Here is a 15,299-nt window from a genome sequence, read left to right on the forward strand (position 1 = left end):
AGCTCTTTTATAGTGGGACTGCTATTAGGTCCTTTTCTGATAGTCAAAACTGCAATGAGAACTCTGCCAGACTCCCAAGTGTCACCAGTTAATTGCTCTTAGTAACCAGATTTTCTCCTACTCAAAGCACATCCCAAGAGGTTGTAAAACCACTAACCAAAGGTCATAAAAAGGAAACTAACAATTTATTATAGGTGCTAGGACAGAAGATAAAATATTGACTGGGCTTTTCTATACAAAACTTTACTAATAACTTAGTTATGGCTTTTAACTCTCAGTGAAGCTGTGACAGGTGATGGATGTTTAGCCAGATAATCACTCCTAATGGATATGCATGTAAACATTCGCTGTTGTAAACGTCTAATTCAATTTATGATTTGATTATTTTGTGATGAACTTTTTAACATGTGATCGTGTATTCTGAAAGATGTTTTAGGTGCTGAGGACAAAGAGAAGAGTCAGAACTGTGGTGAGAAGAATTGAGCTTTGAGAAGGAACTGAGCTAAGGAGAAGTTTTTAGACAGACACTTTTTAGACAGAACTGAACCCAAGAAGAACTTAGAAGTAAAGGCATAGCATTGAGAGAAAAGGCATTGAGAGTAAGAACATTGTTGTGACTTCAGAGCAGGAGTGGAAAGCAAGATTAGGATAATGCAGAATGGAATAACTTTAAAACTACAGGTAACCAAAAAAAAAAAAAAAACAAAAACAAAAACAAAAACTAAGAGAGCAATGTGCAGAATGCAAAGGGAAAAAGAAGAAGCTGCAGAGAGCAGAAGGAGCAGGCAGGCTTCTCCTTACCATGGGACAGAACAGGTCCTTTCTAAACAACAAGGCAGCCTTAGTTAAAAGGAACAAAGCTTTCTTCTTACAAACTTAGGTTTAATTTATTTAGCATTAAAAGGGTAGAAGCTTTTCCTTTCTCTACACAATAAAGATTGGAGCTCATTTTTCACCCAGAATGAGTGAGTTCTTTCTGCTCTGGTGCTTGGTCTTTTGCACCATATGCATATGTGAGTATGGATGTGTGTGTATGTATGTAATTGTGAGAATGCATGCAAGCTGGGCATATCTGGTTTGAATAGAAATGTATAAATGCGCATGCGTGAATGTGTATATAAACTTATGAGTTTATGCATATTTGCTTATGTAAAAGTTTTTTTCTTCTGTGAGTGTTATTCTCTTCTACTTGTTCAATAGAAGTTTACTGCTCCAAACTTCCGCCTAGCCAACAAGCAGGAGGCATCAGGACAAAAGGGAAAAGGATCTAGCAATTAATCCTTTACTTAATCTCCTGCTGTTTTAGGATGAGGTGCTAAATTCCAGAGACTGCAGTTCCCGGCCTCAGAGGAACGCATAAGGTGGGTCAACTACAGTAGCATAGTAACTTAGACTTAGATAAGTAAACCTTTTATTATTGTACAACAACCCTAAATATCTCTTAAGACAAAGTCTATCCCTCTGCAGACTCTCCTCCCCCTCCACTGCCTCAAGAAGAATCGACAAGAAAGAAGACCTCCCCATTGGGGCTGCCCCCCTCCCCTCTCCCCCCCCCCCCCACTCCCCTACCCACCCATTCCCATTTTTTGGCCCTGGCATTCCCCTGTACTGGGGCATATAACATTTGCCTGACCAATGGGCCTCTCTTTCCAGTGATGGCCGGCTAGGTCATCTTTTGATACATATGCAGCTAGAGTCAAGAGCTGTGGGGTACTGGTTAGTTCATAATGTTGTTCCTCTGATAGGGTTGCAGATCTCTTTAGCTCCTTGGATACTTTCTCTAGCTCCTCCATTGGGGGCCCTGTGATCCATCCAATAGTTGACTGTGAGCATCCACTTCTGTGTTTGCTAGGCCCCGGCCTAGTCTCACAAGCGACAGCTATATCACCGTCCTTGCAACAAAGGCTTACTAGTGTATGCAATGGTGTCATCGCTTGGAGGCTAATTATGGGATGGATCCCTGGATATGGCAGTCTCTAGATGGACCATCCTTTTGTCTCAACTCCAAACTTTGTCTCTGTAACTCCTTCCATGGGTGATTGTTTCCAATTCTAAGAATGAGCAAAGTGTCCACACTTTGGTCTTCATTCTTCTTCAGTTTCATATGTCTTCATATTGTACCTTATATCTCGCTATACTAAGTTTCTGGGTTAATATCCACTTATCAGTGAGTACTTTTCATTTGAGTTCTTTTGTGATTGGGTTACCTCACTCAGAATGATGCCCTCCCGGTCCAACCATTTGCCTAGGAATTTCGTGAATTCATTCTTTTTAATAGCTGAGTAGTACTCCATTGTGTACATGTACCACATTTTTTGTATCCATTCCTCTGTTGAGGGACATCTGGGTTCTTTCCAGCTTCTGGCTATTATAAATAAGGCTGCTATGAACATAGTGGAGCATGTGTCCTTCTTACCAGTTGGGACATCTTCTGGATATATGCCCAGGAGAGGTATTGCGGGATCCTCTGGTAGTACTATGTCCAATTTTCTGAGGAACCACCAGACTGATTTCCAGAGTGGTTGTACAAACTTGCAATCCCACCAACAATGGAGGAGTGTTCCTCTTTCTCCACATCCTCGCCAGCATCTGCTGTCACCTGAATTTTTGATCTTAGCCATTCTGACTGGTGTGAGGTGGAATCTCAGGGTTGTTTTGATTTGCATTTCCCTGATGATTAAGGATGTTGAACATTTTTTCAGGTGCTTCTCTGCCATTCGGTATTCCTCAGGTGAGAATTCTTTGTTCAGTTCTGAGCCCCATCTTTTAATGGGGTTATTTGATTTTCGGAAGTCCACCTTCTTGAGTTCTTTATATATGTTGGATATTAGTCCCCTATCTGATTTAGGGTAGGTAAAGATCCTTTCCCAATCTGTTGGTGGTCTTTTTGTCTTATTGACGGTGTCTTTTGCCTTGCAGAAACTTTGGAGTTTCATTAGGTCCCATTTGTCAATTCTCGATCTTACAGCACAAGCCATTGCTGTTCTGTTCAGGAATTTTTCCCCTGTGCCCATATCTTCAAGGCTTTTCCCCACTTTCTCCTCTATAAGTTTCAGTGTCTCTGGTTTTATGTGAAGTTCCTTGATCCACTTACGTGGCTGGTGTTGTGGGTATCTGGCGGTAGTCAGCCGACTGTGTGCCCTAGCTACCCCGGTGCTGCTCGGACCGAAAGGGGCTTGTGCCCCTACTCAGACCGGGTTTTTGCTTCCCTGACTAATGCAGTCTCAAGTCCCGCACGATTGGATTGGAGCAGATGCTGTGTTCCACTCACCAGAAGTCTTAAGATCGCTTGGCGGGTGTTGTGGGTAGCTGGCGGTAGTCAGAGGACTGTGCGCCCTAGCTACCCGGTGCTGCTCAGACCGGAAGGGGCTATAGAGCAACTCTTAGGCTAGCCAGGAGTGCATAGTCAGACTGTCTCAAGTGGAGAGGGCTGGAGAGATGGCTCACTGTTTAAGAGCTGTGGGTGTGCTCCCAGGGAAATCCTATTCAATTCCCAGAGCCGACATGGCAGCTCCCAAACACACACACACACACACACACACACACACAAACACACACATACACACACATATACACACTCATGTGAGCCGGTCTATGTACCTATGCACACAAATAAACACATACACAAACAGGTATACACTCACACATGCACACCCATACATTAACCAGGATGTACTGCGATGAGGAAATGAGAGTCTGGCCTTGTGCAAGAGCAGGATTGTCCTTTATGCAGCGCCAAAAAGGAAGCCATTGCTAGTAGAGACTGCTCACCGGGCACAGGGAGCTCCAGGGGATTAGGGTGGAAATGGGACCTTTGGGGGTCTGCAGACCTAGTCCTGCTTCCCCAAGCTGGTAGATTTTGGTGGGGTGCTTACCCCGTTGGCCTCCCTGATCCTCACTGCACACTGACATCACCATATCTCTTCCTGCAGGGAGTCACTCAGACTGCCTGGGGCTTTTAGGTCATTAGCCCTTCACATGCAGGAAAACAGGGAAGAAAAACAGCATTGTGGGTGGCCCTAGCAGTCCAGCAGGCAGAGGCTGATGCAGGAGGATGGATAATGGAGACTGGTCCATCCTGGGCTACACCACAGCTGGATTCACTCCAGAGTCTGAGGAAAGAAACCTACAACAGATGAGGAGATAAATGGAAAAAAAAGGATCCTGCCCAATGCTGTGGCTGAGAACACACTCTGGGCAGTAACACAGTTCTTTCCTTAAAGAAACAGGAGCGGGAAGTTCCACTGACCAAAGTTGTGTCATTCCAGGTCAGAGGTGAGCCCTCAGCACAAAGTGTCAGCTGCTTTAAATTCCTTTTGATCAGCCAGGTGTAGTGTCACAGGCCTTTGATCCCAGCACTCAGGGGTCAGAGGAAGTTGGACCTCTGTGGGTTTGTTGTTGTTGTTGTTTTGCTAGCCTGGTCTACAGAGTGAATTCCATGATAGTCAGAGCTCAGTGGTGAGACCCCATCTTGAAAAATAAACAACAACAAATTGTTGTTGGTTTTTGTGAGCCACCAAATAGCTCTGGGAAGTGAGCCCAGGTCCTCTGCAAGAGCATCCAGTGCCTGGCCCTCCTCTGAGCCATCTCCCCAGACCCCAGGTACAATCTTCTTGGCCTCATTGGGAGGCATGGTGGATCCTGAGGGAACTAGGATGCTGAAGGCCCCTCCCACAAGTGCCAGGATGGGAGGACGGGAGGCCAGCTGAGGGTCCTGAGCAGATCTTGGGGAGCACCAAGCTAATTGTGCTTTAGATAGTCTATACATTTATTTCCTGTGTGTGAGCATGTGAAGTCAGAGGACAGCTTGTAGGAGTCAGCTCTCTCTCCTTCCACCATGTAGGTCCCGGGGACCAAAGTCAGGCCACAAGGTTTGGTGACAAATACCTGTGTCCTCTGAGCTATCTCAGTGACCCTTTTTGTTGTTGGTTTGGGAGACAGTCTCATAGGTCAGGCTAGCCTTCAACTTGCAGCAATCCCCCTGCCTCCGTGCCCTGAGGGATTATAGTGTGTCCCTATGCCCAGCTCATCTCTACTTTTCCACACCGCCCTCCACCCCCGTGCATCCTAGCAAGTATCACTAAGTCCAGTGAGGTCAATGCCCCTGGCAAGCCTGACTGAGTCTGGGAGTGCCCAGATGACAAGGTGACTCAAGACCCTGAGTCACCCTCTTGGTCACATGGCCAGCAGCTGCTGGAGATACACTGAGCCCAATGACCCAGCCCCCTCTCTGTCAGCTCTGTCTGCCCTGATTGGGCCCAGACTCAGCTCTGCCTCCAACTCTCACTCAAGGTAAAGTCGACATGGCTTGCTGGAGGTTGGGAGTTCTGTAGACTGGAGACACACTCACCCCTTTTTCCTGGCTTGTGCCTGCCTCTCCTGCTTTCTCCCAGCCACCTGGGGGATGGGGTGTACCCTCCCCAGCTCAGGAGCATCATCTTGGATGGACGCTGTACACCCGAGTCCAAGATTAGGGCAGGCATGTGGGATGACGTTGCTGAAGCCTGTGCCACGGGTCAGGGGTCTTCATGGATAATGTAACTGCAATGCCCCGGGGATGTTCCAAAATCTTAATGTCAGAGACAGAATAAGCACCTGACCAACGTGAGGGAATGATGTCTGTGGGAACAGCGTTTTCTGCCACATTGCCCCATGCAGTCGCTGTCATAACTGAGAGAAAAGAACAATTAGCCTGCTCAGGAGTCCCAGTGTTAATGAAAATGCTCAGCCTGGTAGGCGTGTCCTATGCTTGTAGGCGTGTCCTATGCTGGCCTGGTAGGCGTGTCCTATGTCGGAACCAGGGATCTGCCGCCCCCCTTGGCTGTGTGGCAGTGGCTGCATGGAGCACTGTGCACATAAGGGTTCTGAAGCCTTTGGCAGGCTCCTCAGTGGGTGCTGTATTGATTAGTGATGCCTGCTGCATTGAGAACACTGTACACAGAAGGGTTCTGAAGCCTTTGGCAGACTTCTCAGCTGACGCTGTATCGATTAGTGATGTCTGCTGCGAGTACTGGGAAGAGCAGGGAGTGCCTCAGAGGGCTTGCAGGGCTCACATTTACCCCTGTGGTCACCTGGTGGCAAGTAGCTGAACTTCAGTAAGTGGGCTGACATGAAGGCAGCTGACTTCAGTCACTATGGAGGTGGGAATTGGCCAGCAAAGGGGAAATGGTTTCAACTCTGCACAGGGGGCAGCGAGTTGGGAAGGTGAGGAGAGTACAGGCAGTTGGAAAAGAAATTCTCAGGATTCCCGGGTGACTCCAGGAACTAGAGAAACTGTCCTGGAAGAACTTGGCCTTGGGAGGAACTGACCAGCTCAGCGGGAATAAATTGCTCATGTCTCTCAGGGACTCAATTCAGTGCGGTTGAAATTCTCTTGAGGAGCCAAGGATGGTTATTCACACTGCAACCAATCCCAGCTTTCTAGAGGTGGAGGTGGGGGATCTGAGGGATCGGAAATTCAAAGTCAGCCTAGGCTACATATGCAGTTCCAGGCCATCTTGGACTATAGGAGACCCTGTCAAGAGGAATGGGGGCAGGGGGGAGGTGGTTTCTAGATTTATTTACCTGGCTTTCAGGTCACTGAGAATGTGGAATATGGATTTATCAGTGAAGGCTCCTTCTGAGCTGGGAGGTACTAAAACCCAGGGAGATTATCAGATGCTCTGCTATTATCAGATGATTTTAGTTATCATCACCATGGTAAGTGCTGGGCTGGAAGTCTAAGGCCCAGGTCCCTCCCATTCCTAGCTTCCTTGGTTCTTTATTTCCTCATCTGTTTAATAAATGAATCAACTGCACAATTCCCCATTCAAGTCTAGGTTCTTGTGTGTGTGTGTGTGTGTGTGTGTGTGTGTACATGTTCATACATGTGTGCATGTGTGTAGGTGGTGGTCTAAGGTCAGCAATGGTGTCTTTCTCTATTGCACTCCACTCATTTTTTGAGGTAGGGTCTCTCAGTGAACTGATAGCCCACTGATGGGGTACAAGCCACTGGTCCGTGAGCACCACAGCTCCACCTCCTCCTGTGTCTGCCTCCTGGTACTAGGATTATAGTCCCATACCTCACACCCAGCTTTATTGTGTGTGTCCCTGATGTAGGTACGACACTGTGCTGTGACATGCATGTGGAGGTCAGGGAACCCTCTCCTTGCACATGTAAGTGGGTTCCAAGGATTGAAACCTAATCTCCGGATTTGTGCGACAAGAGCTGTTATTCACTGAGCTGTCTTGCTGGCGCACAACCAGCTCTTCACATAGGTCCTGGGGATCTGAACTCATGTCCTTGTGTTATCAGGCTCTCTGCTGACTGATCTGTCTCCTCAGCTCCCAGGACCTCCCATCACTTGGTCCCACAGTTGTTGATAATTCCTCAAAGATATGGAGGAGGAGATGAACACATGCCTGATATTTGTGGGCTCCCGCAACATAGCTTCTCAGAAGATGGGGGGGGGGTCCCCTGGGTTTCTTGAGCCCATCTGTCTATGCTCAGGATAACATCGGCCAGACAGCACCTCTGTTCGGTTACTTCACTACATCCTGATAAATTGCTTGTGTGGTCCCCAAGCCTCTACATGTCCTGTTTGGAAGGCAGAAGAATCTTCTAGAAACCAGCAAGGAAGAGAAGCAGGCCAGTAGTTTCCTTGGATATTCCTACTTTATTTTTGGCTACATCAGTGCAAAGAAAGGCAGTGGGCATGGTGCATGCACCGGGGGACTTGTGTTCTATGTGGAGGGGTGGGTATGTGTGTCACGGAGGGCATCAGGGCGCTGTGAGCAGGCTGCATTCCGAGTCCAGAGCCAAAACCAGCATCAGGCTTGGGCGACTCAGCCAGCATGCTTTCTCCTAAAGGTGACCATGACAGGGAAGTGGGCAAGTGGGCGGAGCATCAGACCTATAGGGACTAACCAGGGGAGCCATGGAAGTGGGAAGGTTAGCCACCTTGGGGCAGGCAGAGCCTGATTCTAGAAGAGAGTCATTTCAGGGAAACACAAGAGTCCCTCAGGAACAGCACGAGTTACTGAGAGCAGGGTGCATCTCAAGAGATGTTGGAAGGAACAAGCAAGACTGTGAGACTTGGGAATGGGAGGGTTTTAGTCTTGGTCTGCCTGACGCTATAGGGAGTAGTGGGGTTTGTGATGTTGATGGGGCAAAACTATCAAGATGGGAAAAACCAGACTTGCCTCTCATGTGAGGAAGATGGCCTGACTCCAGCCTCAGGTGTACATTCCTCTGGATTTGTCATGGACCAAGAGAGTTCTGACCTAATTAAAGCTCTAAATACGGTTATTTGATCACCACCAGGAATCACGGGGAAGAGAGTGGAAGGTAGACAGAACAGAGGTGGCTCTGAGTGGAAGTTTGGGGAGAGGGTCCTTTGCTCTTTGCAAAGAGTAGAGGAAGGATAGAAGCATGGGGTCCAGGAGCAAGTCCCCTCATACACAGAGCTCCGTGCCACCTGTGCCCATTTGGGGAGCCAGGGATGAGAAAGAGAGATCCTGTTTCTCAGGATATCTATAGTGCTGCCATGCACCCAGGCTGTGCCAGCTGCGGGCCCCAGGCTCAAAGATAGCCAGCCATGCCAATGGGAGATGTGTTAATGTCAGAGATGTGGGGCCCAGCTTCATCCAGCTTGGGAGGTTGCTGGCCAGGCTGGCAAGGGGCACATGGGGAGGCTCTGCCTTGCATCCCCCACTGTGGAGGTGGGAGAAGAGGGGAGGGGAGGGAGGGTGGGTGAGGAGGTACTGATAAGATGAGCAAGGAGCAAGGAGGAAGTTAGTTTTACTAGGAAGCCAATGGACAGCTTCCTGAAAGGGTGGGGGAGGGGCAGGCCCTCTGTGTATTCTCTGTATCTAGTTCCTGGTGTGCCTAGAGAGGATGGGTGTGTGTATCTATCTGTCTCTCTCTCTCTGTCTCTCTGTCTCTGTCTCTGTCTCTCTCTGTCTCTCTCTCTCTCTCTCTCTCCTTTTTTTTTTTCTTCCTGGAGTGCTTTGGATGGACAGAGGCAGCCTCAATGTATAATTTCTGCCCTCCTCCTGGTCCTTACAACCTATGGGTTCACCAGTGCCCAAGGGGACCTGAAGATGCTTAAGGTCAGAGTAAATCTCTTTGTAAATGTCTCCCCACACCCACTACCCAACCTCTGGGGACCAGAGAGGGCTCACATCCAGACCCTGAAGCCCAGAGATTCTTCTTCTGTAGCAGGACCTGAAGTGGGGGAGACATGAAAGGTTCATAGTTGGCAGGGGAGGCTCTGAAAGGGGAGAGCGGCTGGGGCAGAGACAGGGGACACCAGGGCACCAGGTCCTAATCACTGGACACGTGGTTCTCGTTCTGCAGTTGGTGCCAGCGCTCAATCTTCTTGTCTTTGTTCTTCAAACACTCATACCAATGTTTCAAGCGCTCGCCTTTGGCCGAGATCCCCAGCTGGCAGCCTCCTGGGGATGAGCAGAACAGAGAGGGAGGGGCGGGTCAGTGGAAAGGGACACAGTGGCCAATTGCATCTCTAGACCCAAGCGTAGAACTGGGAGGAAAGCCTGCCACCAAGCAGTAACACCCACACCCTGCCCATTCTCTGAGAGGTGTTGCTCTGTGACTGTCGTCAATATCATGATCACCCTCTGAGCCTCTAGAATGGGCTATGGGTCCCTCCTGCAGCACCAAACCAGGACTTCATGGTTACAAAACCTCACCTGCCTTCTACTTCTCTTCATGTGTCTCCACATACTAGGCATTCACTGCTACTTCCCAAAGGATCAGTTTCTTCTTCATCCCCTGCCTGGAGCCTCTCTCCCTGTGCCAAGTTTACAACTTGCTCTCCTTGGGTTTTGGAAGAGCTGGCAGAGTTAAACCCTGCCTCTGGATCTTGGATAGAGATTAAAGGGGGACTCCCTTGTGCCTGCTTCCTGCAGAGGGCACACTCTCTGCTCTCCCGACGCTCAGCTAGTCTGCTGTGGTGTGCACCTGCTTTCAAGTAGAGGCACATCCAAATGGGATCCAAGTCAGGACCCTGAGTCCCAGGTGAGTCCTGAGCCTGCAGAGCTACTAGAGAATGGGGTTGTGTGGCGGTGGCCTTCCCCAGTGCCCCACAAGGTATCCTCTTCTGGGAAGGCCATATGAGGAGGCAGTCCCAGGAGCTGGAAGCTGGAGCACTCACCGATGTAATCATTAGACTTGCCAATGTCGTAGTCCCACACCGAGATATCCAGGGACTTTTTAGCCAGGTCGCTGTGTTTGATATCATAAAAGAACTCCTGTGAACAGCAGAGGGACAGGTAAGCAACAGTCCCCCGAGCTTCCAGTGCTAGCAGCTAGGGATGTAGCCCAAGGAGTCCCTGGAGCAGGGCATTCTGGGGGCAGGCCTGTCTCTCCAACAGAGCTCCTTAGGACATGGAATCTTGGTGACCCATTGGCAGTGGGCTCTGTTTGATACTGGGGTGGTCACTGGGTCAGTAATGGTGCTTGGTCCTCTTGGGGGCTTTCTGAGTGGGAGTATGTCTGTCCCTCAGGGTTAGCATTAGGGATTTACTGTGACCCAGACAAGAAGGGTTTTGTCTGGTTGTGCTTTTGAGACGGGGGTCTCACTTAACCCTGGCTGGCCTGGAGCTCAACTGTGTAGCCCAGGCTAGCCTCAAACTCGGGGATGAGCATCCTGACTCAGCCTCAGTTGCCACTAGGCTTAGCAGTATGATTTTAAAAAAATAGTTTTCCTGTGTGCTTGTAAACTTTTGTCATGTTCATTATTCACACAAACAAGGAAGCCATGACACATTATCTGTAGCCAGACTTGAGAATGGCCATTGTCAGGATTTGGCCACGTGCAATTTATACTGATGTGTGAATTTTTAAGAAAACTAAATCCTAAATTTAAAGCCCTTTCTACTCTGTAACTTATGTTTAAAAAAACAAATCAGCACATTTTCCAAAAATATTTCTTGTCGATGGGATGGTTCACACCTCTAGTCCCAGTACTTGGGAAGCTGAGGCAGTAGGGCCACCACAAGTTCAAGGCTGCCTTCAGTCACAGGGTGAGTTCGAGGACAACCAGGGCTATGGATGGACAGATATATTCTGATGTCACCATCTTAAAAGGCACACTATTTCTGTGTACTTGCATGCTGTGGCTCATCTATAGGGGTCAGAGGACAACCGGTAGGAGTCTCCTAGCAGGTAGGTCTCAGAGAACAAAATCGGGTCATCACACTTGACTGCAATCACCTTTACCCACTGAGCCATCTCACTAGGCCTACAGCATCATTGTCATGGTGACATTTAATGGTGGTTGGGCTCACAGTTGGGTGTGTAGGCTGCCTCTAACTTTCAGTCTTTAACTGACTGATCCAGCGGCATCTAAGGGGTGAGATCACTCTGTCCATCCTTGATCATATATTTAGGACAATTTCCAAGACATGCATTTCTGATGGAGGCATATACGATGATGTCAGGTGGACTAAGCACAAGCTGGCTGCACGTTTCAAAAACTCAGAAGTGCATACTATTATGGATTCAGGGGGAAATCATTACTTCTGAGGCTGGGGGAGGAGGGGGTTTGATTGGATGCTTCTGGTTGTGGCTGTGTTATTTTTGAAACAGTGACTTGGGGTTTCCCTAGATAGCCCGGGATGACCTTGAACTTCTGAACCTCCTGCCTCACTCTCCCAGGTCTCTCCCCACCATGTCTATTTGGATTTCTTATTTGTGGCTTGTCCAGATTCTAAGAGAAAGCAGGGCAGCCTACAGTGTGGGTCTCCTGAGTGAGCGCTTGTATCCTGGTTTTCAAAAACCATCATAAATGAACCGTATCATACACCCCTCCTCACTTACAAAGTGCATTAGAATCCAGCGATTGCTGGCTGGGACAGACTCAGAGCTCAGAGGGAAAGGCCAGAGAGAGAGAGCGCAGGGGTGGGACTCCAGGCTCTGGGTCCAGCTCATCCCTTGTGTGTTTGTTTTGGGTTTGAAATGGAGGCTGTCTGGGTGGGGTTAGCTCAGAACTCAGCTCCTTCACCCTCCTTCTTTAGTCCTTTGCAGATGGGACAGACACCCGCACCCCTCCCGCCAGCCCAGCTTATTAACAGTTAATGGAGAAGCAGTGTTTAGCGTAGAGGGGAAGGGACAAATGATCCTAGGAACATAGGATAACCTTGCCTGTGGAAGTCAAAACGCACGTGTTTTGGGGCATGAATAGGAGTTTGTCAGGGAGAAAAGGAGGCACACAGGTTGGCAAGGCCTCTTAAACAAGGGAAGGACACATTCAGATTCTGCTGTCCTTGAGCTCACAACTCAACATCAGTGTGCCAGGAAAGACACTGGGGGTGACTTAGCTCAGTCTCTGAAAACAGCTTCCTGCACCGTCCTCAAGCTGCGGCTTTGTCTGTGACAGGGAGCTCGTCCCCTTTCCTTTTGGTAGAACTCAAGCTGATCGCTAATGGAAACACTCTTTTGAGACAATTAAGAATATTCTGGAAGGGATACAGTGCTCTCTCACACGCAGGAAGTCTCCACGGGTATGACAGAGTAGCCTTACCTCGTTAAACTCGGGATTCAGGGTCTTCTTTTTAATCTGAGTCTTGTGCTTGGCTTTCTTCCCCATGTCCGGTTTCAGCCAGCTGGGAGGAGACACCAGTAAATCAGAAAGTGACCCAACACTGGTTCCACCTTGGATGGTGGGGGGGCCCTTCTCTGAGCTTATTATGTCTTTCTGCTGCTCAAAGCTATCCATCGGCTTCCTGTGACCTCAGGGGAGAGTTTAGAACCCTCCCATGGCCCCGGTGTCCATGTGGTTGGGTCCCAGCTCCATCCCAGCTCTCTCTCCCATCATGCCCTTCAGGACCTCTTCCTCATCCTCCTCTCTACCCCAGGGCCTTTGCCACTGTTTCCTCTAACCAGGAAGCTCTTTCTCAGAATGCTGCATACAGTAGGTGCCCAGCCAGTATCTTCTGGGTGGAAACAAGTACTCCGTGGAAGAGGGTTTGGCACACACTAATGATCAGAACGGCAGAGGAACATTCCACCAACTGAGTCCACTGATGTTATATTTTCCAGGCGAGTGAGCGAAAAGGGCTTGAAACCCTCTTGGGGTGGTCACACCTGACTGCTTGTCACCAGCAGAGCAGCTTTGATGAGTTGGCTGGAATAACCCCGGGTTTGGGGTCTTTTGAGTGTTTCTATAATGAATTTGGATGAAGTCCAATTGCTTCTTTGATAGCGGAGATCTGAGCTACTGGGGGCGCCTGTGGCTGACTCCTGAGCTGTAAGTGGAATCACCATGCCAATCACTCTAGGAAGGGACAGTTACAGAGGTTCCCAAGTAGCGGGCATCACATCGGCTGGCTTTCTGATACTCCAGCCTCACCTTTAGTCTCTTCTGGGCATAGTTTAGCTGTGTGATCTTAGCTGGATGCCTTCCTTCTCTAAGTCTCAATGGTTAATGATCTAGGGGGAGTTTCTGGTCCTCATTGCCCCCTTCGCCTCCCGGGACACACACTCACAGCTTGACAAAGGGGTCTGAGTAGCCGTTGGCATCCATGGCGGCCAGGTGCACACAGCGGATGATTCCCACAATGAGGCCGCCCTGCTGCGTGCTGTACATGAGGGACACCAGGATCTTGCCCCGTTCCTCTATATCGCCGATCCGCTCTACCTGCTGCATGTGGCAAAAGGCAGTGTGGGGCTCAGAGAGCCAGGGGATCTGGATGGTTACTATGGGAGATGGCTGTGAAGGGCAGGAGTGCTAGGGCCAGCAATGGAGTCTGCACCGTGGACGGCAGGTGCCTCTACCTAGCTGGCCTGGTACAATGTCCTTCCTGGGTTAGGTTCAGGTATGCCGACCCCAAGCTCAGCTTGTGTCAGGCAGGGGCAGATCCCTGACTTGGGGCATTCTCTGTCCTGGGTTCCATCCTGGTCCCTGACTGGCCTCAGACCCCCATAAAGAGATGCGCATGCCATTACTCTCTTCTGTACAGCCAGTGACAGAAGCCATGTGAAGCAGGCTCAGGAACATGGGTGTGTAACCATAGAGACAGGCCCCTCTTCCCATGGTCTAACCCTGGGGATGAAGGGCACCCCTCCCCCCATGAGCCAGCAGGTTACTGACCAGGATAAAGAGAGAGGAAGACTCAGGAGGAAGAGGGGAGAAAAGTGGCCTCTGGTAGTCTCAGCAGGCCTGCTTCCCACCCACAGCCAGCTTACCTCCTCCTCATAGAGAGCCATGCCACGGGCCGACCCGGTGGTCCCTGCTCTCTTCATCTGTGGGAGGAGACAGGATGGGAAAGTAACCTTGGATTCTCATCCCCCTGCTGCCCAAGGAGGGCCAGGAGCTGTGAAGGCGGGCTCTCCAAGACAGGCAACTCCACGCTTGCCTCTCCCCAATGCTTAAGCAGCCTTAACTGTCAACACGGGAGCAGCAGCCACTGGTGTGGGTTCTACTGCCTTCCCCAGTGTACAGAAGAAGACACCAAGGGTCAGGGAGGACCAGCGGACTGTCCAAGTGTCAGAGAAGCCACACATAAACCATAAGTATATCCATTTATTCAGGATGAGTGGCTCATGGTTCTTAGAGTCTAGCCTGTCAGGTGTTTCTTCTCTGTGGCTCTGGGGCCCTTCTGATGAACCCCAGATGAAAGCATCATTGCAAACCATGGGTTAAACTCAACCTTCAACATTTAGAGATGAAGCAGGGGGCAGCCCTGACAGGGCCCCTTTATCTTGAGCACACAGCAATGAGGTTGAAGGAGGAGCTCCCCAGACACCTGACTACCTGGCCTCCTCGGCGTCTTGGGACAGCTATGCCCACTTGATCAAGACAGGCCTACCCACATGATGGTAATGATGTTGAAGACATGAACTTAGTCACTGTCCTGACCAGCTGGACTCAGTGAGTAAAAAGCCAGCTGCCACCAGACAGGGACCCAAGGAGACATCTCGTGCCCAGGGCAGGCCTGGTGCCCTCATAGCACTGCAGGAAGATGGTGACACCCTGGCTTACCGGGATCACCCGCTCCAGGCAGATGTTGAAGTTTTTCCTCTGGTTAGCCTTCAGCTTCTTGAGCGAGAACCTGGTCTCACCAATGAACTCGTTGTGGCCAAACTTGTCCTCGTCACACACGGAGATCCTGCCACAGGCCAGAGAGAGAGAGAGAGAGAGAGAGAGAGAGAGAGAGAGAGCAACAGACACTGAGCCCAGCTATGCACCTGGGTGAGGGGCACTGGGTGTGGCCAGGAATGAGACTGTGGCCTTCATTTACCTCCAGTCAGGTAAGTGACTCAGTTCACAGCCTGAGAGGTCTATGTATCATAACCA

General features: G+C 49.8%; 1 protein-coding gene across 7 annotated transcripts in view; it reads right to left on the reverse strand.

The window, feature by feature from the left end:
- Positions 1-7,635: 7,635 nt before the first annotated feature.
- The window catches only part of Rph3a (rabphilin 3A), a 69,618-nt gene continuing 61,954 nt past the window's right edge, over positions 7,636-15,299 (reverse strand). For all 7 annotated transcript variants that reach the window (XM_011248186.3, NM_001302344.1, XM_011248188.3 and 4 more), the window contains 6 exons: positions 14,985-15,111; positions 14,189-14,245; positions 13,489-13,643; positions 12,525-12,606; positions 10,155-10,251; positions 7,636-9,435 (listed from right to left, as the gene is read on the reverse strand). In XM_011248186.3, coding sequence (XP_011246488.1) covers positions 9,305-9,435; positions 10,155-10,251; positions 12,525-12,606; positions 13,489-13,643; positions 14,189-14,245; positions 14,985-15,111 — 649 coding nt within the window. In that variant the 3' untranslated portion in view covers positions 7,636-9,304. The remainder of the gene's footprint in view (positions 9,436-10,154; positions 10,252-12,524; positions 12,607-13,488; positions 13,644-14,188; positions 14,246-14,984; positions 15,112-15,299) is intronic.

The sequence above is a fragment of the Mus musculus genome, chromosome 5, assembly GCF_000001635.26.
Source record: "Mus musculus strain C57BL/6J chromosome 5, GRCm38.p6 C57BL/6J".
NCBI classification, from domain to species: Eukaryota; Metazoa; Chordata; class Mammalia; order Rodentia; family Muridae; genus Mus; species Mus musculus.